Consider the following 21480-nt stretch of genomic DNA (forward strand, 5'->3'; position numbering starts at 1 on the left):
TAATCGATATGATTCATGTTTATATTCGGAACAACTCGGGACCAACACGAATCTTAGTAAATTTACCCCTTCTAACAAAATGTCATGTAACAAAATAATAAACATACAGGCATTTAAAATTCTTCTAATACAGATTGAAATTCAAAAATAGAAAAAAAATTATAAAATACAAAATAAAATGAAAGGTAAAAACAGAGGGCCTGATTCAGCAAGCATCACAATTGCAAAGCTGCACGCAGGCAGGGATCACCATTGCGACCATCGGTGGTCGATGGTTGTGATGGTGGATGGCACTGGGCCTCAGTTTACTCAGGCTTGCCGGTTTGCGAGCACAGTACACTGCATTGATGAACGCAGATCCTGGGCTAGCAACTCCCGGAAAATGAGGCATACACGCCCCCATTTCCAGGAATGGCATCCGGCACCTGCACCACCCCTTAAATGCCTCTGCCTGCCCAGAATACACAAATAGGAGGTCCGACTGGGGTCTCAAACCCCTAGTATGTCTTCTGGGAACCAATGTTAAGACTCAGTGAAGTTTTCATCAATATCCATCTAGTGGAAGGCTCAGAACAGGATCTCTGGGTTAAAGTTCTGCCCAGTGTATACTAACAAGACATGCAACTGGGACAGTAACCCCCTTAAAACCTTTCCTGGATCCAACTGGACCACCTCGCATTGGTTTCATTCCAATCAGTGCAGGGGTGTAACTTCAAGTTATTAAGTTTTATTATGTGATGTCGTCCAAATCCATACACTGTAAGGCCCAGAAAAGGCTCCCTGAATCAAAGTTCTGCCCAGCAAAATTCTACTGTGAGGTCCGAACGAGATGCCAAACTCTCCATTAGGCATCCCAGACCAATTGCCACACCTCTGTGTAGTTTTCATCCAAATCTATCCAGTTGAGAGGTCCAGAACAGGCCAAAATTCTGCCCAGCATACACGAATAGGAGGTCCGACTGAGACCACAATGACTAGAATGTCTTATGGGAACCAATGTTACCACTCTGTGGAATTTTTTATCAAATTCATCCAGTAGAAGGCTCAGAACAGACTCTGTGGGTCAAAGATCAGCTAAGTGTACATTAACAGGAGGTCCGACCTGGGCCCTGTCCCCCCTAAAACCTGGCTAGGATCCAACTGGACCACCTCACATTGGTTTCATCCCAATCGGTACGGGGGTGTAACTTCAAGTTATTAAGTTTTATTATGTGATGCATTCCAAATCCATCCAGTTAAAGGCCTAGTACAGGCTCCCTGGATCAAAGTTCTGGCCAGCGCACTCTGCTGTGAGGTCTGACTGGGACCCCAACCACTCCAATATGCTTCCCAGACCAATTGCCACCCCTCTGTGAAGTTCTCATCCAAATCCATTCAGTGGAAGGCTCCCTGGGTCAACGTTCTGCCCAGTGTACACCAATAGGAGGTCCAACTGGGGGGTGGCAGTTGGGAAGCCGGCAGACCTAGTCCCGACCGCCGGCTTCCCGACTGTCTAGTCCTGGCAAGGGTCTAAAGACATGCATCAAAATCCTGACGTCTGTCATTAGACATATGCCGGGAGACTGACGCCCGACATCCCTATCGAAGGGACGCCGGGCACCAAGCATGGATAGCTGTGTGTAGGTTTAGGGTTCCCGGGGGGGGACTTAGGGTTAGGCACCTCCGGAGGTTAGGGTTGGACTAGAAGAAGAGGGGGTTAGCGTTAGGCACCCCCGGGGGGAGGTTAGGGTTAGGCACCCCCACGGGGACTTAAGTTTAGGCAGCGGGGAAGGGGGGGTTAGGTTTAGGCTCTTAAAGGGGGGATTAGGGTTAGGCACTGGGGGGTAGGTTAGGGTTAGGCACCCCTAAGGGATGGTTAGGGGGTAGAGTAGGACAGCAAATGCTTACCTTAGGACGATCTGGATTTTCACTGCTGCCAGGATGCTGCTGTCGGGATTTGAACCACTGGCCGTGCGTCCGGCGGTAAATCATACCGATTCCCAACTGGGACCTCAACCCCCCAGTATGTCTTCTGGGAACCAATAATACCACTCTGTAAAGTTTTCATTTAAATCAATCCAGTGGAAGGCTCACAACAGACTCCCTGGGTAAAATTTCCGTTCAGCGTCCAGCAACAGCAAGTTCAACTGGGACCATAAATCCTTTAAAACTTGGCCAGGATCCAACTGGACCACTTTGCATTGGTTTCACCCCAATCGGTGCAGATGTGTTTCTTCAAGTTGTTAAGTTTAATTATATGATGTCATCCAAATCCATCCAGTGGAAGCCCCAGAATAGGCTCCCTGGGTCAAAGTTCTGCCCAGCACACTCTGCCTTGAGGTTCAACTGGGACTCCAACCACTTTATTAGGCATACCAGTCCAATTGCCACCCCTCTGTTACATTTTCATCCAAATCCATCTAGTGAAAGGCCCAGAACAGGCTCCCTTGGTCAACGTTCTGCCCAGCGTATACCAATGGGGGATCTGACTTGGACCTCAACCCCTTAGTATGTCTTCTGGACTCCAATGTTACCACTCTGTGAAGTATTTGTCCAAATACATCCAGTGGAAGGCTTAGAACAGGCTCCCTGGGTCAAAGTTCTTCCCAGCGTACACCAATGAGAGGTCCGACTAGAACCCTAAGCTCCCTAAAACCTGGCCAGGATCCAACTGGAGCAGCTCACGTTGGTTTCTTCCCAATTGTTGCAGGGGTGTCTGAATACATGACCGGACAGACAGCCAAACAAACAGACCAATGAATTTTATATATAGGATTTGTCACTCTGTTGCTTGGTCGCATTGTTGCTATATGGTTTATTATCTTCCTTTTTTAAAATAAATAACTATGTAAGATTTAGCAGCTTTACCTTGAGAGCTATGGAATATATTCACCAATAAACAAACAAACAAACAAACAAACAAACTTCTTCTTTAATATATATAGTAGAAGTAGATTTTTGTTATTCTACTTTTAAATGTCCTTCTCACCCAATATTCTGGGTAATAGATCCATTGTAAGGCTAATTTTACCCCCTCAAACAATACAGGCCCAGACAGCTCCTTTACTAGTGCAAGTGCTCCTGCTCCAACTAGAACATTTCCAGTAATTTTGGGAAACTTCAGCAGAAGATTTACAAACAAGGTTACATTAGTTATTTCTAAAAAAGAATTGTCAACTGCACAAAATCCCTCCTGGTGAGGAATAACTGTATACAGGTTTTTTACATCTAACATACATAGTAGTGCATTATCTGGAAATTCTGGTAGATTCTGTAGCATAATGGAACTTGTATCCTGATGACCCTTTAAAACTGTTGCAAATGGAGACAAAATGTATTTTTCAATTGGGTACAGTATATTTGAAGGGATTAAATGACAAATGGAATGCTTTTATATAACCTGACCGTGTATATATTTCCTTATGTACTTTTGTTTGCTTGTTCCTCCTTTTTAAGCATTTATTTGTCTTTATACAGCAGTCGTAAGTTGTTTCCTGTATGGTTCCTTACTTTCCTGTGGTATTTTATGGTATATTATACTTTACACTTTATTCTTATGCACTTTATCGTTACATTTGTCATGTATAACCCTAATGCTTATTTTGCACTTGTTTCTCTGTTCCCCTCAAGGTTGCCGGGGTTGTGGTTCCATCGGATTCCCATATGCAGCTACACAGCTGCTGACTCTGAGCATCACCTATTACTAGGGTTACCGTCCCAGTATGCATTGTTAATAGCCGCTGCAATCTGATGATGTCATGCCCCATGCCACCAGGAAGGCACTCGCATGAGGATATACGCCTGCACATTTTGAACACTGCACCTATTTAGGTGAGCTGTTTTGTCCATTTATTCTTGAAATGTTGGTATAGACAATAAATTATTGCACTTGAAAAGACTGTAGGGGTAAAATTACTAAGATTCCAGTCTGATCAAGTTTGTTTGTTTTCCGCATGGCCGAAACTCAGGTGATTTTCCTATTTTTAAACCCTCAAATTTACTAAGAAGTGAGGTTAGCTGAAAGTGAGTTGGCAGATGGTGAAGCAGATCGAGATTTCTACCCCAAGTAGCTAGTTTAGATGAGATTACTCACCTGAGATTCCAGTGTCTTCTCTCTGCAAAATTCTCCCAAGCAAGTATCCTGCACATATCAGTGAGATATGTAAAGGCTGCTTGTGTGTTGTGCCTTTAAAAGCTACTTAAATGTTTAAAAAAAAATGACGTAGGATCCTCCCCCAAAGACATAACCAGCCCTGGACTGCTCAGCCAGTCACGGTTCCTAAAATTACAGGGAACAAAACGTGTAGGGTTCTCCCCATACTTTAGGAACCAGCACCTGGCTGCAGGGCCAGTGTTGATTTTTAATATAGGGGGGAAAAAATTGTAGGGGTCCCTCTATATTTAAAACCATCATCGTACCCAAGCCGACCGGGATGTAATGCCACAGCTAGGAGACCCTATCACCAGATCTCCAGGGCCACAGCATTAAAACAACAAGCCGGTCAGTGTGGATGGGGAAAGACAGATTGGTGCGGATGAGGGAATGCAGACAAGCACAGTTGGGAGACCACACAGCAGTAGGGATTTGGGAAGATAGAGCAGCATGGAGGCATATAGGGGAAGAAAGTGTACATGCATAGACAGAGTATAATAGTTTTAGCAATTTGGGAGCTGAATGTGTATTCTAAATGAGATAGATGTATGGAGTGAGAAGGATGTTACAACCCAGTTGGATTGTTGTGGTGACCGAATGGGAAGATTGTGGGAACTGAGTGGGTGTGCCACATAACTGCACAGATCTCAGTTGCAAAGACTGCATGTGTGTATTGCAATGAGCACACAATTCTGTGAATTAGCAGCTCCACCATTTTGTGAGTGAAACCAATCTCACTCTGTGAGACTGCTGAATCCTCAGTTAACTCTAGGGTGTGATGGCATACCATATCTGTATTGCGCAAGGAACATGTCCATTAAGGCATCAGCCTTAATGATCGGAATTTCATTCCTTTTTACAGTTTGAGTGGAAGAAATTCAGTAAGTTTTGTGAAAATTCAGATCATGTCTAAGAAGCCTCAATGGGACATGTGAATTTTTGTCTATGGAATATATATATATATATATATATATATATATATATATACAGTATATATGTTAATATATAATAAAAGAAGAGTGCTCCATAGTGCAAAATAAACGCTGATTTAATAAAGCATCTGTTGCTAATATGACATACACATGGTACCGCTCGTGCCTCATTAAAAACAGTGTGGGCTGGTTACCACGTAGTTTGATAAAAAATACTCCACCGGATATCTCTGGGCACTGTCTGGGAGGTCCGCCGGGCTCACACACCCTGCCGCTGGATACTGCTGACAGGCCGCTGCAGGTCAGACCTCGTGCGTTCCCTTTCAGAGGCACAGAGCTCCAGGGGGTCCGTGTAGTGAACGTCACTGAAGTCCCGCTCTAACGCGTTTCGTCAAAGACTTCGTCAGAGGGCGGTGCTTCATGATGTTCCAGGCTCTATACAAAGACTGACCTAGCCAATCATTGCGGGGGGGTGTTTATCACTGCATTTACACCGTCATAGTTTCACTTCATTCATTAACATTTATATGTGCTAGACGGACATAATTTCCTTTGCCATCCATATCACTGACATTTCTTAATACACGCATGTTCCCACAATAAGAACATGTACATCTATACACAATACAAAAGCTGCAATATACATATATAAAATATTTTACAAATCAATAAAAATGTGTATGAACCAATGATCATATTACTGTAATAGACATATAGCTGTAATACACATTTTTACTTTACTACACCACATATGTAAAACTTGTTAATTTCTACAGGTTAAATTATTCTAAACTATTACATATATTATTCAATAGCTTAGTTATTAATTATTTAAAAAAGGTGTAATTTCTATCCCTTCATTTAACCCATTTGGTATTAGAGTATCCAGTGCCAGAATCCAATATGTTTCCCTCTTCATCAGGTCCTTATCAAGGTCACCACCCCGATTCCTTACATTCATTTTCTCAATCCCTTTAAATTTTAAAACATCGGGGTTACTACCATGATATTCTTGAAAATGCCTCGGCAGGCTGTGATTTGTAACTCTGTTTTTTATTTTTCTCATATGTTCCAAAATACGAATTTTTAGAACCCTTTTTGTCTTCCCTATATATCTCAAGCCGCACGGGCAAGTCACCATATATATTACAAACATAGAATTACAATTTATAAAAATTTTTATCCTATGTTCTATACTTGGATTTTTTCCCACAAAATTTTTGGCCCCGCGTTCTCCTAATTTGCAAACCTTGCAATTACCACAAGTGTAAAAACCTGATATTTCTCCTAAAACATTATTTACACACTTGAACGTGGGATACAAAGAGTCCAATTTACTTCTGGACACATAGGACTTAATATTTTTTGTTTTTTTATAAACCATACTTGGACCTTTGGGGAGACATTTTCCTAATACAGGGTCCAATTTTAAGATATGCCAATTCTCTTTTTGAACTTTTTGAATCATCTTTGCCCCACTATTGTAATTAGTTACAAATGGGCAGAAACGATCTTTTTCTGATTCATGGGAGGTGATTTTATTTTTATAGACCAACAAGTCCTTACGATCTTTTTCCCTAGCTTTCCTTTTAGCTTGTTGGATAACCTCTACCAGATATCCACGTTCTAAGAATCGTTGATTATATATTTCAGACTGTTGATCAAATTTTTGGAGAGTGCTACAATTTCTACGTAGTCGTGAAAATTGGGAAACCGGTATATTCGTTTTCCATTTCTCAAAATGGCAGCTAGAGAATTCCAAATAACTATTTGAATAAACTTTCTTAAAGAATGTATACATCTCAATTTCTTTCGTTTTCTCAAAATCAGTCGTATCAAATACCAAATCCAGGAATTCAATCTTTTTTTCATTAAAGGTATGAGTGAAAGTTAAAAACATTGATATTTAATTCTTTCATGAAACTCTGAAAACTCTCTCTATCCCCATCCCAGATGATAAGAATATCATCTATAAATCTTTTAAACGTTATTACTGAGTTATAACCTGGTATATTATTAATAGTTTTTCCCAGGCACCCATGTAAAGATTTGCTAGACTTGGTGCGCAAATCGTGCCCATCGCCGTCCCGCACGTCTGCACAAACCACTCCTCCAGGAACATGAAATAGTTGTGTTTTAACACAAAATTCAAACTTTCACAAATAAAGTCCACCAACTCTAAGGAGACCTCCTTATCAGCTAACAAACAGTTTCTAACACTTTCAATTCCTTTTTCATGAGGTATTGAGGTGTACAGAGACTGTACATCTACTGTACACCACTTATATTCTGGTTTCCATTCCAGATCATTCACTATCTGGAGTATATGAGTTGAATCCTGAACATAAGAGTCAAGCTTAGGAACATAATTCTTAATATAGGTATCTATATATTCTGAGACCCTTGATGTCAGGGACCCAATCCCAGAGATTATTGGGCGTCCTGGAGGCTTACTATTATTCTTATGAATTTTGGGGATTTGGTAGAATGTTGCAATTCTTGGTGTTTCATTTAGCAGATATTTATATTCCTCAGTCGAGATGCATTTGTTATTCAATCCCTTTTTTAATAGGTTTCTTAGATTATCCAAATATTTTCTTGTAGGATCACCCTCCAGTCTTTTATACGAGACTGTATCATTTAATAGCCTATAAGACTCCTCTACATAATCCTCCCGGTCCAGGATTACAATGCCTCCTCCCTTGTCCGCGTTCTTTATAACTATGTTTTTATTATTCGAAAGATCTTTCAAAGCTTCAAATTCAGCTTTACTCATATTTCTATTTTTATTATTTTTTCCTAAATTACCTTCTCCATTGATGTTATCTATTCCATTTTTAACCATTTGGGAAAACATTTCATATGGGCCTTTCGACTCTATCGGATAATAGGTGGATTTTAATTTCAGGCCTGATGTTTGAATCCCTGCTTGATTCTGCTCCCAATTTCGTAATGGGGCATCTCCTCTCTTTAAAAAATGCAGTTTGAGTGTCAGATTTCTTATATATAGATTTAAATCTATGTATAAATTAATTTTATTAATTGGACATGAAGGGGCAAAATTTAATCCTTTTTGTAATACCTGTTTCTCTATTGGTTTTAAACTAACTTTAGAAAGATTAAAAATACCTATTTCCAGGGTCTCTTTTATAGGAATCTCTTTTTGGGCGCTCTTTTTGGCAGTTCCTTTCCCTCTACGTCCTCTAGACGTCTTTTTTGACTCTGAGGGGTATATAGAGTATTTGGTTTCTCCCTGTATATTTGTCTTACGGCTTTTGGGTGATCTAGAAAATCCTGATTGTCACTTTCATAATCCTCATTCTCAGACCTTAGTCTACTATATCTATTCTCATGTATGAATCCCTTCATAATACCTGTATTCCTATTTCCTTTAAATGGAATTTTATGATTTGTTCTAAAGGGGACTTGATTCCACTGATATGAACTTCTTTTCTCTTGGATATGAATTTTTGGCCTCTTTCCATTATATGGAGGTACACCCTGTACTCCTGAGTATCTTTCATCCTGTTCAAATGTATTAGGTCTATCATAACTTTTCTCTTCCCTTTTGGATCTTACTATATTCTTATTCTGGCCATTATTCTGGGTAATCATATATTCTCTTCTGGCTAAATGCCAGTTTCTAACTTCATTTTTTTGATAGTCCTCTTTGTCACGCTGAAATTTCCTATATTTTTTTGCTATTATTTTTTCTTCCACACTGGATACTTTCCTATCAATCTCATCTTTACATTTATTTAATTTTTCCTGATAATTGTAACTTACTATATCTTTTTCCAACATACTTAAATCTTTTTCAACATCTTTTAATATTTTCTTTTTTACAAAAATCAATAGTCTAATCAATTCAAAGGAGCATTCATCTAAAATTCGCCACCATTCCTTCATGAATTTTTCATTATCATGTCCTAATGTAGGATTTTTTGTCAATCTCAATCCTCGTGGAGCTCTCAAGCTTCCTTATTGAGTCATCTTCACCTAGTGAGACATCAGAATCAATAACTATATCTTTATTATAAATATCTTTTTCCTCAAAAATTCTTATACACTCCTTTGATCTTTTAGATCTAAGATCACTATTTCTAAACATATTTTGTAATATAAAAAACACTCCCCACTATATGTTTTGGTGTAATACACAGCTAAACATAAAATTAAACACACACTATTTTCACAGTATTGTTTAAGACAGCAGCAATCTTCTGTTTGAACTCTCAAAGAACAACAGACATAAGCATATATCAGATGATGCGCTTGAAATAAACTATGCACTGTAGCACAAACATTTAAATCTCAATTGAGATTTAAATGTTTGTGCTACAGTGCATAGTTTATTTCAAGCGCATCTTCTGATAATTGCTTATATATATATATATATATATATATATATATATATACTATATATATTTTATTCAATATACATCTTGATCTTTTCTATACCACATTATTGTTGTGAAACTAGCTTGTGTCAAATTCCAATATTTTGACTGCATTAATTGGTGGAGACTTTTTAATTGGCTTGTTGTTAGGGCATCTGTTTTACCAGACCACTCCCATCTCTTACAGCACTCTGATATCTAATATAATCCTATAGCTCTAAGAGTCCTTTACACACAATTAACTGCAGATGACTTTTTACTACATCAAACTTTCTTCTAAAAGGGTTGGGTACAGGATGCCAGCGCTCAGGATCCCAGCAGGTAGAATCCCAACGCCAGCATCCAGACAAGGTTAGGATACCAATACCTGTTGGTAGGTATCCTAACCCTACCCCTAACCCTTCCTCTCCAAACCCTAAACATAACCTCTAGCCTAGTGCCTAAACCTATCCTCCCTCCCCCGCAGCCTAAATTTAACACTCACCCTAGTGCCTAACCCTAAGCCCTAACCCTTCCCCTAATCACACTACTTACTGTACATTCGGGATGCCGGTACCAGTATTCTGAGCGCTGGCATCCTGCACACCGGGATTATGAATGCATCCTTTTCTAAGTATCACTATTTCAAGTATTTTGGAATTGTCCTTGCAAATGATTTATCTTTAGTTTTGTGGTTTTTATTAGGTTTGTGTTCTAATGCTGACTCACAACTGTGGGTGGCAAGTTACACTGAGGACAAAAACAAACAAGTAGATCTTGCACAGGTACTGTACACGGAGATAGCAGAGTAGGGCGGAACTCCATTTTATTATCAAACTTTTTTATTCCAGTTTCTTCAGGTCAGGACACTAAGCAAATGTGTGTGTCGAAGAAACAGCTTACTATTTAACATGTATATGAGTCAAAGCATAGTATATGTCTTGGCAGGATTGTTTCTTTTTATTTTTTATTTTTTATATGTGAAGCAATTCTTGCTGCTGGAGATCAGTTTAGCCAGGATACAATCTAAAAGTTATTTTCAACGTCAAGGTAAGTTCATTTTGACATGTTTGATTTCTACTGGGTTGATGTCTCTTATATTATCATTTGTATTAAGTTTATCCAGAAAACACAGTGATCGTATATTTGTTTCATAGAAAGCATTGTTTCATGTCGCATTTAGCCTTTAATTACTACAAGGAATTGCCAGTAAAAATGAGCAGAACAGTGCAGTATCTATAAATGCATTAATGCCTGTGGTGAGATGTACTGGAGGGCTGGTGTATGTATAAGTGATTATGACCATCAGCAGCAGTATCTATAAATGCATTAATGCCTTTGGTGAGATGTACTGGAGGGCTGGTGTATGTATAAGTGATTATGACCATCAGCAGCAGTATCTATAAATGCATTAATGCCTGTGGTGAGATGTACTGGAGGGCTGCTGTAACTATATGTGATTATGACCATCAGCAGCAGTATCTATAAATGCATTAATGCCTGTGGTGAGATGTACTGGAGGGCTGCTGTAAGTATATGTGATTATGACCATCAGCAGCAGTATCTATAAATGCATTAATGCCTATGGTGAGATGTACTGGAGGGCTGCTGTAACAATGTGTGATTATGACCATCAGCAGGAGTATTTATAAATGCATTAATGCCTGTGTTGAGATGTACTGGAGGGCTGGTGTAACAATGTGTGATTATGACCATCAGCAGCACTATCTATAAATGCATTAATGCCTGTGGTGAGATGTACTGGAGGGCTGGTGTAAGTATATGTTATTATGACCATCAGCAGCAGTATCTATAAATGCATTAATGCCTGTGGTGAGATGTACTGGAGGGCTGGTGTATGTATAAGTGATTATGACCATCAGCAGCAGTATCTATAAATGCATTAATGCCTTTGGTGAGATGTACTGGAGGGCTGGTGTATGTATAAGTGATTATGACCATCAGCAGCAGTATCTATAAATGCATTAATGCCTGTGGTGAGATGTACTGGAGGGCTGCTGTAACTATATGTGATTATGACCATCGGCAGCAGTATCTATAAATGCATTAATGCCTGTGGTGAGATGTACTGGAGGGCTGCTGTAAGTATATGTGATTATGACCATCAGCAGCAGTATCTATAAATGCATTAATGCCTATGGTGAGATGTACTGGAGGGCTGCTGTAACAATGTGTGATTATGACCATCAGCAGCACTATCTATAAATGCATTAATGCCTGTGGTGAGATGTACTGGAGGGCTGGTGTAAGTATATGTTATTATGACCATCAGCAGCAGTATCTATAAATGCAATAATGCCTGTGGTGAGAAGTACTGTAGGGCTGCTGTAAGTATATGTGATTATGACCATAAGCAGCAGTATCTAGACAATTCCTATTGGCAGTTTGCAGTTGGTGAAATATATATATATATATATATATATATATATGTTGCAGTGGTATGACACTCCCTACTACTAATAAACTCGTCTGAGTGTCATTACATATTAATCGATCACTCTCACAGATTTGTGCGGCACACCATGCTGTATTAAAAAGGCATTGACATGTTAACCTTACAGTAACGCTGCCTTGGAGTGATTTTATGGAGCCTGGAGGGCCGCACACATGTCTGTGAGAGTAAATATATATATATAGTGAAATGTATTTAATAAGACATTATTCTTTCTTGTGTGTCTTTATTTTAATTAATAGTTGCTGTATAGTGTAGTGTATAATGGTGATTTGGGAGTCACATGCTATTTGAATTAAGACAGTTTTGGATTAATTTTGCTACATTACATAAAAGAATAAACATGAATATAAAACAGCGGTGAATTTGTAGGCTTAGGGAGATGTAGTAATAGAGGGGTTTATGTACTAAGCCTTGGAAAGAGATTAAGTGGAGAGAGATTAAGTGGACAGAGATAAAGTAACAACCAATCAGCTCCTGTCATTTTTCAAACACAGTCTGTAAAGTGACAGTTAGGAGCTGATTGGTTGGTACTTTATATAGTGCATTGTGCCTCTTGCATTCATAGGTACATGTCCACAGGCTTGGCAATTGCCCCTGTAATATTAGTTTGTGACTAATTCTGTAAAATTGTGGGACTAACTGAAAATGTGCACAGTGACATTAGCAAAAAGAGGTCTGTAGAGAGACCACCTGCAGTGCTGCAATGCCGAAGAAGATCCCTGCCCTCCACCCACCCCCTGGCGGAAAAAGGTAAGCGCTCAGGGGGATAAGGGGATGGGGGGGAGTGGAGGGGTGGCAGTGCAGCACAGGGCGCACTGCCATCCTGATAGGGCGCTGCTTCTGAGTAATGTTTTGATACCTACATACTGTATATCTTTCTGAGTAAATATTTCATACTTACATATATCCCTCTGAGTAAAGATTTGATACCTACATATACAGTGCATCCGGAAAGTATTCACAGCGCGTCATTTTTTACACATTTTGTTATGTTACAGCCTTATTTCAAAATGGAATAAATTCAGTTTTCTCTTCGAAATTCTACACACAATACCCCATAATGACAACGTGCAAAAAGTTTTTTTGAGATTTTTGCTAATTTAATAATAAAAAAAACCCTAAGAAATCACATGTACATAAGTATTCACAGGATTTGCTCAATAGTTTGTTGATGCACTTTTCGCAGCAATTACAGCCTCAAGTCTTTTTGAATATGATGCCACAAGCTTGGCACACCTACCTTTGGGTAGTTTTGCCCATTCCTCTTTGCAGCACCTCTCAACCTCCATCAAGTTGGATTGGAAGCGTCGATGCACAGCCATTTTCCGATCTCTCCAGAGATGTTCAATCAGATTCAAGTCTGGGCTCTGGCTGAGCCACTCAAGGACATTCACAGAGTTGCCCTACAGCCACTCCTTTGATATCTTGGCTGTGTGCTTAGGTTCGTTGTCCTGCTGAAAGATTAACCGTCGCCCCAGTCTGAGGTCAAGAGCGCTCTGGAGCAGGTTTGCATCCAGGATGTCTCTGTACATTGCTGCATTCATCTTTCCTTCTATCCTGACTAGTCTCCAAGTTCCTGCCACTGAAAAACATCCCCACAGCATGATGCTGCCACTACCATGCTTCACTGTAGGGATGGTATTGGCCTGGTGATGAGCGGTGCCTGGATTCCTCCAAACAGAACGCCTGTCATTCACGCCAAAGAATTCAATCTTTGTCTCTCATGGTCTGAGAGTCCTTCAGGTGCATTTTGGCAAACTCCAGGCAGGCTGCCATATGCTTTTTACTAAGGAGTGGGTTCCGTCTGGCCACTCTACCATACAGGCCTGATTGGTGGATTGCTGCAGAGATGGTTGTCCTTCTGGAAGGTTCTCATCTCTCCACAGAGGAATGCTGTAGCTCTGACAGAGTGACCATCGGGTTCTTGGTCACCTCCCTGACTAGGGCCCTTCTCACATGATCGCTTAGTTTAGACGGACAGCCAACTCTAGGAAGAATCCTGGTGGTTCAGAACTTCTTTCATTTACGGATAATGGAGGCCACTGTGTTCATTGGGACCTTCAAAGCAGCATATATTTTTCTGAACATTTCCCCAGATTTGTGCCTTGAGACAATCCTGCCTTGGAGGTCTACAGACAATTCCTTGGACTTCATGCTTGGTTTGTGCTCTGACATGCACTGTCAAGTGTGGGACCTTATATAGACAGGTGTATGCCTTTCAAAATCATGTCCAATCAACTGAATTTACCACAGGTGGACTCCAATTAAGCTGTAGGAACATCTCAAGGATGATCAGTGGAAACAGGATGCACCTGAGCTCAATTTTGAGCTTCATGGCAAGGCTGTTAATACTTATGTACATGTGATTTCTTAGTGTTTTTTTAATAAAATTTGCAAAAATAAAAAAAAACTGTTTACACATTGTCATTATGGGGTATTGTGTGTAGAATTTTGAGGACAAAAATGAATTTATTAAATTTTGAAATAAGGCTGTAACATAACAAAATGTGGAAAAAGTGACGACCTGCTGTGAATACTTTCCGGGTGCACTGTATCATTCTGAGTAAAGATTTGTCTGCCACCACTACTACAATTAAGCGCTGTGTCACAGGTATAATTAAAAAATGTAAACAATTATATGTAATACAGTCTAGAATATTAAATATTATAATATTAGTATTATTTACCTAAAAAAATATTGTCCGTTATGGCATTTGTAGGACACTATGTAATAGTAACTGCAATAGAAAGAGAAATAATGTAATTACAATCTCCCTAATATACTTCCTTTCATTAAGAAAAGGTGAAATCTGATGGTGGCTAATCATGGTAAATGAACAACTTTTCCATAACTCAAATAATTGCCTTTAATAAAATAAATGAGTCCTTAATCATCTAGTTGTGTCAGGTTGATGCTTGTTCCCAGGCAGGAGTTGCCAGGTCTGTATAAATTAGGTAAAGGCGAACACAGAGCCTGATACAGATACAGTTGTTTGTACAATGTTAAACACTACTTACAAAAGCAGCGATTCCTGAGTAAGCACTGGCACCTTTATCTCTAACAGGGCAGGTCTCCACAAGAGCATAGCTGCTGGGATATGTCATTTGGATTCTCTGGGCTAAACAGTAAAAAAATAACAACATTTTTTTATGAGACATATACAAATTCAGTATACTCAAGTGGGGATTTACAGCGCTCTTGGTCTTTTCTGTGAATTGTCCCTAGCTGCGCCACTAGTAGAGGTATCCCACCCTCTCTGAGTAATAATTAAATGAATATTAGTGGTGCGCTCTGGGGCAATATTTGATATGCAGATGTAATTGAATGAAAGTGCCACTATGCTGGTAATTAAATTGCACAGTGTCCCGCAAATAAATTCCAAAGTCCCGACTCTAAAACTGTAGAACTGTAAAACTGTAGGCAGGGCGTTCTTAAAAAACGTTGTTAAATAACTGGCAGGATGGTGTACGTTGCTTATCCCTGACTGGGATTCAGTATGTCAGAAAATACTACTGTCTCTCATAGAGGAATGTCCTTAGATAGTCCCAGCGATTAATATGTTGTGATATCTGTAGGATGGGTGTTCTTACAGTATGCTTCAAGGTATTAGAATCGCCATTACCTCCTCTCCACCTCAAATATAATACAGTAGCACAGTATCAGGTATCTTGGTAAACGCTATAATGCAGGTAGGTAAGAATGGATTGTACTTACCCCATATGCTATGTTGCTCCTGCTGGTTCTCCTTGTCCCGGTGCTTGTGTGGATATTTATGAGGGGATATGGTGGGTAGGAATGGCTGCTGCACACTGACTCATGCTATAAACAGACTGGAGTCTGTAGTTGTTTATAGCATGAGTCAGTGTGCAGCAGCCATTCCTATCCACCATATCCCCTCATAAACATCCACACAAGCCCTGGGACAAGGAGAACCAGCAGCACTCACCAGGGGCGTCTTTAGAGAGGAGGAGGCCCATGTGCATCACCCGTCACGGGGCCCCTCCTCTCACTGACTGACGTGGCTGGCTGGCCATCGCAGAATCAATAGACTCTGGGCACTAGAGTGTGCCCAAGGTCTCTTGCACATTCACAGATCATCGGGGAACTGGCACGGCCGCATGCGCAAAATGCCAGAAAAATGGCTGCAACGGCCATTTTCCCGCGTTTGAACAGTGCTGGGAGACCCAACGTGGGACTTCGGAGAGGTAAGTATTACAAAGTATGGGTGCAGGGTGTGCAGTGTTGGCCCCCCTGGACCTGGGAGCCTGTGTGCGCTGCACACCCTGCACCCATTATAGATATGCCCCAGGCACTCACAAAGAAAGTCCTGGTGAGTGCTATCATTATGATGGCATAATTCTGAGAGCAAAAATTACTACTGTTACGGATACATCAGTTAGTGATTTCTTTAATTGACTTAGATAATATTATTCTGTCTAACTAAAGTAAGTTGCTGATATATTTAGCTGACTTCCTTGTATTATGAGTACAGGTGCACACAAGTTAATATTCAACAGTGTAATTCAACAGTGTAACTTCAACAGTGTAATTAGGGACTGATTCAGTTTCAGATGGAATTGGAAAGCTGCACGCAAGCAGTTTTGCAATTCCATCCTTGCAAAAATTTTAAAGTAGCAGGAAGCATCACGTCTCCTTCCTGCATTACTTATCTGAGCTGCATTGTACATTGCCGCATCGGATAAATTGTGGGAACATCGGCCAGCTAAGTGACCCATAGGGTCACACAAGCCAGCCACCGCAGATAAGGAAAAGAGGCCAGGAAATCTCTGGCAGCAGATGGAGATCCTGGCCTCTTCCCACCCCCCCAACTGCGGCAACACACCTCCATTTTGGTTAACAGCAGCAGACTGTCAATCAATGACAGTCTGCTGCTGCTTGGCGTACGTTCATGTGCAGTATGGGTCAAGCCTCTGAGCAGATTCCCTACCATCGGGAATCTGCATTCCGCAGTGCACCGCTGAATCAGGCCTTAGTACCTTGTTTATTGCATTATTGTATACAGTACCTATATACATTGATTTGCATTTGTCAAATAAAGACTTTTATAATGATATATGAGACACTTAATAAATCCAATAGGAGAAGAAAGTACCAGCACTAGCATCAGTAGAAACAAAGGGTTTTTTATTGAAAAGATATAAAGCAGGACATCACATTCTGTTCCCGATGGCCATTGCAATCTCCACCCAATTTTCCTCAGGGGCCTGAGATGTCAGATGTGTGAAAAAACTTTATATAAGTAGAACAAATGCATGATCTCTCTCTATATTGGACTGAAAGATATCAGATATGGTCATTTGACTTTCCATAATGTACAGTAGTCATAATCAGAGGTGTAGCTACAAACCATGGTGCCTGGAGCAAGAGTATGCTGAGGCGCCCCCCTCACCTGTACTGAATTGGAGGCATGGCCAACATGTGGGGGCGTGTGAGCATTTGGAAGGATACAAGAAACTAAATTAACAACAGAGGCCCTGATTCAGAGCCGGACGCTCTGACAGAGTGCTCGCTCTGAATCAGGGCCGTCCCTCTGAATTTTAGAGCGGCCTCCTGACCGCTCACATAGCTGTGGGTGACCACCCACAGCTATAGTGAGCAGCCAAAATGATGGTCGCGATGGTCAAGACCATCGTGACCATCAGGCTTGCGATGAGACCCTTGTGGTAGGGTCTCTTCTGCCGCAAGCCCTGGAGTGCTTTTGGCTCTATCAGAGCCAAAAGCACTCCCACTGACATCACTGAAATATTCAGTATATAAAATATATATATATATATATATACATACCTCCCAACATTTAGGTTCCCTGAAGAGGGACAGTTCACTCACTGGCGGGGCTTCGGGCAAAAGGGGCGGAGCTCAGGAAAACAGGGCTCAGCCTCACGGTTCCCCTGTTTACATCACTATGGGGTATGCCCAGCACTCTTCGAAAATGCTGGGCACCCCCAAGGCACTCCCTACTCTAGTGAACAGATGCCGTGCATGTGCTTGTGCTCCCAACAAATTCCCCCCCCACCGCGGGACACTGCGGCCCATGGGTGGGACAGCGGAACAGTCCCAGAAAATTGAGACTGTCCCGCTGAATGTGGGACAGTTGGGAGGTATATATATATATTTATATATAGTGCTCGAAGTGGGAATATTGAAGTTGGGGTATGGAAATTTTAATTGAAAACCCTGACATCACTAGTGATGTCAGTGGGGCCGGCCCCACATGGTAGGCATTTACATGGGAACGCCTCCGTCTGGGCAGCCACGCCCCCGGCATGCCCATCAAAGGGGGTGTGCTGTCAATCACCATCGACAGCACGCCCCCTTTGGTGCGAGACCCATAGCAACTGCTTGGCCGTCATTATTCGGGTCTCGTGCAGAAAATCGTGACTGTCCCGCTGAATGCGGGACAGTTGGGAGGTATATATATACTCGAAGTGGGGATTTTGAAGTTGGGGTATGGAAATTTTAATTGAAAACCCCTCAAGCTTTAGGGATATTGCTAATAAGATTCAGCCTCTACTTCTGTCTCAACCCCTGCACCTCTCACTGCATTACATCCTCTCCCATGCCCTGCACCTCACACTACCTACTCCCCACTCCCAAATCCTGCTCCCCACACTACCTACTCCCCACTTCTACATCCTGTACCTAAAAATACCTACTTCCCTCTCCCACTCCCTGCACCTCACACTACCTTATTCCTTCTCTCACCCCCTGTACCTCTATTTCCATGTCCGGGGTCAGTGCATCTCCTCCCTGTCCCCTGGCTGGCAGTGGGCTCTCACAAGTAAAGCATAATCAAGCAGGGACACTGACTGCTTTGATTAGTGCTGGGACGGAGGGCCGGGGTGCGGTGACAATTTGGACTTTTTGCCAGCTGTGAACCAAATGAGGCACAGACCAGCAGCCAATCAGAAGCAGCCACGTGCTGAATCTGAATGGATGCCAGTCCACAAGCCATTTTTGACTAGTGACAGGTGCCAAATTGAAAAGGGCACAGCCATTGATTCTTTTTATTTGCTTAGAGACACATCTCTGGATAATACTGCAGTTTCTTTTCTCTTTTTTTTGCTTCCATCGCTGTTGCAGGGGTTGCTGGCTGAATTTGCATACCGCCATACACCGGCTCACACACACACACACACACACACACACACACACACACACACACACACACACACACACACACACACACACACACACACACACACATATATATATACAGTCAGGTGCATAAATATTGGTACATTGACAGAATTTTCATATTTTGGCCTCTATTCACCAACACAATGGCTTTGAAATGAAACAAACAAGATGTGCTTTAACTGCAGACTTTCACATTTAATTTGAGGGTAATTACATCCAAATCAGGTGAACGGTGTAGGAATTACAGGAATTACAACTGTTTCTATATGTACCTCCCAAAGTTGCTGTGAGCTTTAAACCTTGATAGCATACCCTGAGTTTAACACTAATGTGATGGCTATGTTCATGTTATAATTCTGAGCAATAGAGTAGGGACTTGCAATAAAGTGGGATCCCATGACGTGCGCTGCAAGCTTAAATGCATTGATCAATTCAGTAGTAGTGCCCCCATTAGCATGCCCCCCAGTAGCAGTGCCCCCATTAGCATGCCCCCCAGTAGTATGCCCCCCAGTAGCAGTGCCCCCATTAGCATGCCCCCCAGTAGCGCTCCCTTCAAAACACACACACATAAAAAAATAAAAACTTACCTGAATCCCCGCTCCCGCTGCCATCCACTCTGCTCCAACCAGCTCCCTGGGGGGCATACTACTGGGTGCATGCTAATGGGGGCACTGCTACTGGGGGGCATACTACTGGGGGGCATGCTAATGGGGGCACTGCTACTGGGGGGAATGCTAATGGGGGCACTACTACTGGGGGGCATACTACTACTGGGGGCACTGCATAGGGGGCCCTACTACTAAGGGGACTGCATAGGGGGCACCACTACTGGGGGCATTGTGTAAGGGACACCACTGCTGGGGGCATTGTATAAGTGGCACTACTACTGTGGGCATTGTATAAGGGGCATTACTACTGTGGGCTTTGTGTATAAGGGTCACTACTGTGGGCATTGTGTAAAAGGGTCACTACTGTGAACATTGTGTAAAAGGGTCACTACTGTGGCCATTGTGTAAAAGGGTAACTACTGTGGGCATTGTGTAAAAGGGGCACTACTGTGGGCATTGTGTAAAAGGGGCACTACTGTGTATCGTAACATAAATAAGAGACACTACTTTATGGTGTAATGTGTATCATGGACACTATGTATGGTGCAACGTGAATAAAATTGTGCACTGTGACTCCTAGAGCGGTAGCCCACTTTGTAAACAAATACTGTGATTCTGCTGGCCGTACCCCACTGGGTAGGTGCACTACTTTTAATTTCAGCCACTGCTGTGTGGAAATGTGTCATTGATGTGCTTTAAACTGTGGTGTCTGTGACGCTGCTTTGTCACTTGGTAACCAGTCAGCTCACTCCAACCTTTGGCCAGTAATGGTGAAAACTATAATTTAAACTGTGAGGTGGTCTAAATTAACTATAAATGACTGGAAATTTAGGCTCTTGAGGTTAATAATACTCTAGGAAGAAAAAAAAGCACAATTTATGTGATTTTAGCTTTTTTTTGTTAATTTTTGTAATAAAATCCAAATCCAAATCCAAATCCATATCCAAAGCCAGTCACCGCAGTTTGGCAATCCAAATCCAAAACCAAAGCCGGACGACGAATTAGAACTAGGGGTGAGCGGGTTCGGATTTCTGAAATCCGAACCCCCCCGAGCCCCCCCGATCCGAGTCCGATCCGAGTCAGGCTCGACTTTTCCCGCCTGACTCGGATCTGAAATCGAGGCAAAACGTCATCATCCCGCCTTCCGAGTCTCGCGGGTTTTGGATCCTATATAAGGTACCCGCGTCGGCGCCATTTTCTCACTCGGCTGTGGACAGTGAAGAGGGAGGGTGGGAGTTAGGGCTGTGTAGTGTAGTGTAGTGTAGTGCTGCTGTTGTCCACTACTTCAAAGTCCATAGGGGCTGGCTGTGTTGTGCTGCTGTTGTTAATAGGGGCTGTGTCCACTACTTCAAAGTCCATAGGGGCTGGCTGGACTGTGTTGTGCAGTCAGTTCTCCATAGGGGCTGTGTCCACTCCAAAGTCCTGTGCAGTGTCCCAGTCCTAAAGGAGTGCTGTAGTGTTGTCCAGGGGGTGCTCTGTCCATCAGGGGTGCTCCCCCCAAGTGCTAAAAAAATAATATATTTTCTGTGTTTGTGAATTGTGTGCGCAGTAGCCGCACGTGCATCAACAAAGTAGTGCCAAGCGTGCGCCTGTGTCATAAGTAAAGGGCCGGCTGGCTTGACCGTTAAAGGGTGCTGTAACCCCCGAAAGTACACTCTAGTCCAAACCAAAAAAAAATTATTTTCTGTGTTTGTGAATTGTGTGCGCAGTAGCCGCACGTGCATCAACAAAGTAGTGCCAAGCGTGCGCCTGTGTCATAAGTAAAGGGCCGGCTGGCTTGACTGTTAAGGGTGC

General features: G+C 41.9%; 1 protein-coding gene across 1 annotated transcript in view; it reads left to right on the forward strand.

Moving 5' to 3' along the window:
* Window positions 1-10322: 10322 nt before the first annotated feature.
* The window catches only part of LOC148475121 (beta-1,4-galactosyltransferase 1-like), a 383411-nt gene continuing 372253 nt past the window's right edge, over window positions 10323-21480 (forward strand). The window contains exon 1 of the mRNA XM_088457707.1: window positions 10323-10493. Coding sequence (XP_088313833.1) covers window positions 10355-10493 — 139 coding nt within the window. The 5' untranslated portion in view covers window positions 10323-10354. The remainder of the gene's footprint in view (window positions 10494-21480) is intronic.

This window comes from Taudactylus pleione, unplaced genomic scaffold (genome assembly GCF_031769625.1).
Source record: "Taudactylus pleione unplaced genomic scaffold, aTauple2 ptg000777l, whole genome shotgun sequence".
NCBI lineage: Eukaryota > Metazoa > Chordata > Amphibia > Anura > Myobatrachidae > Taudactylus > Taudactylus pleione.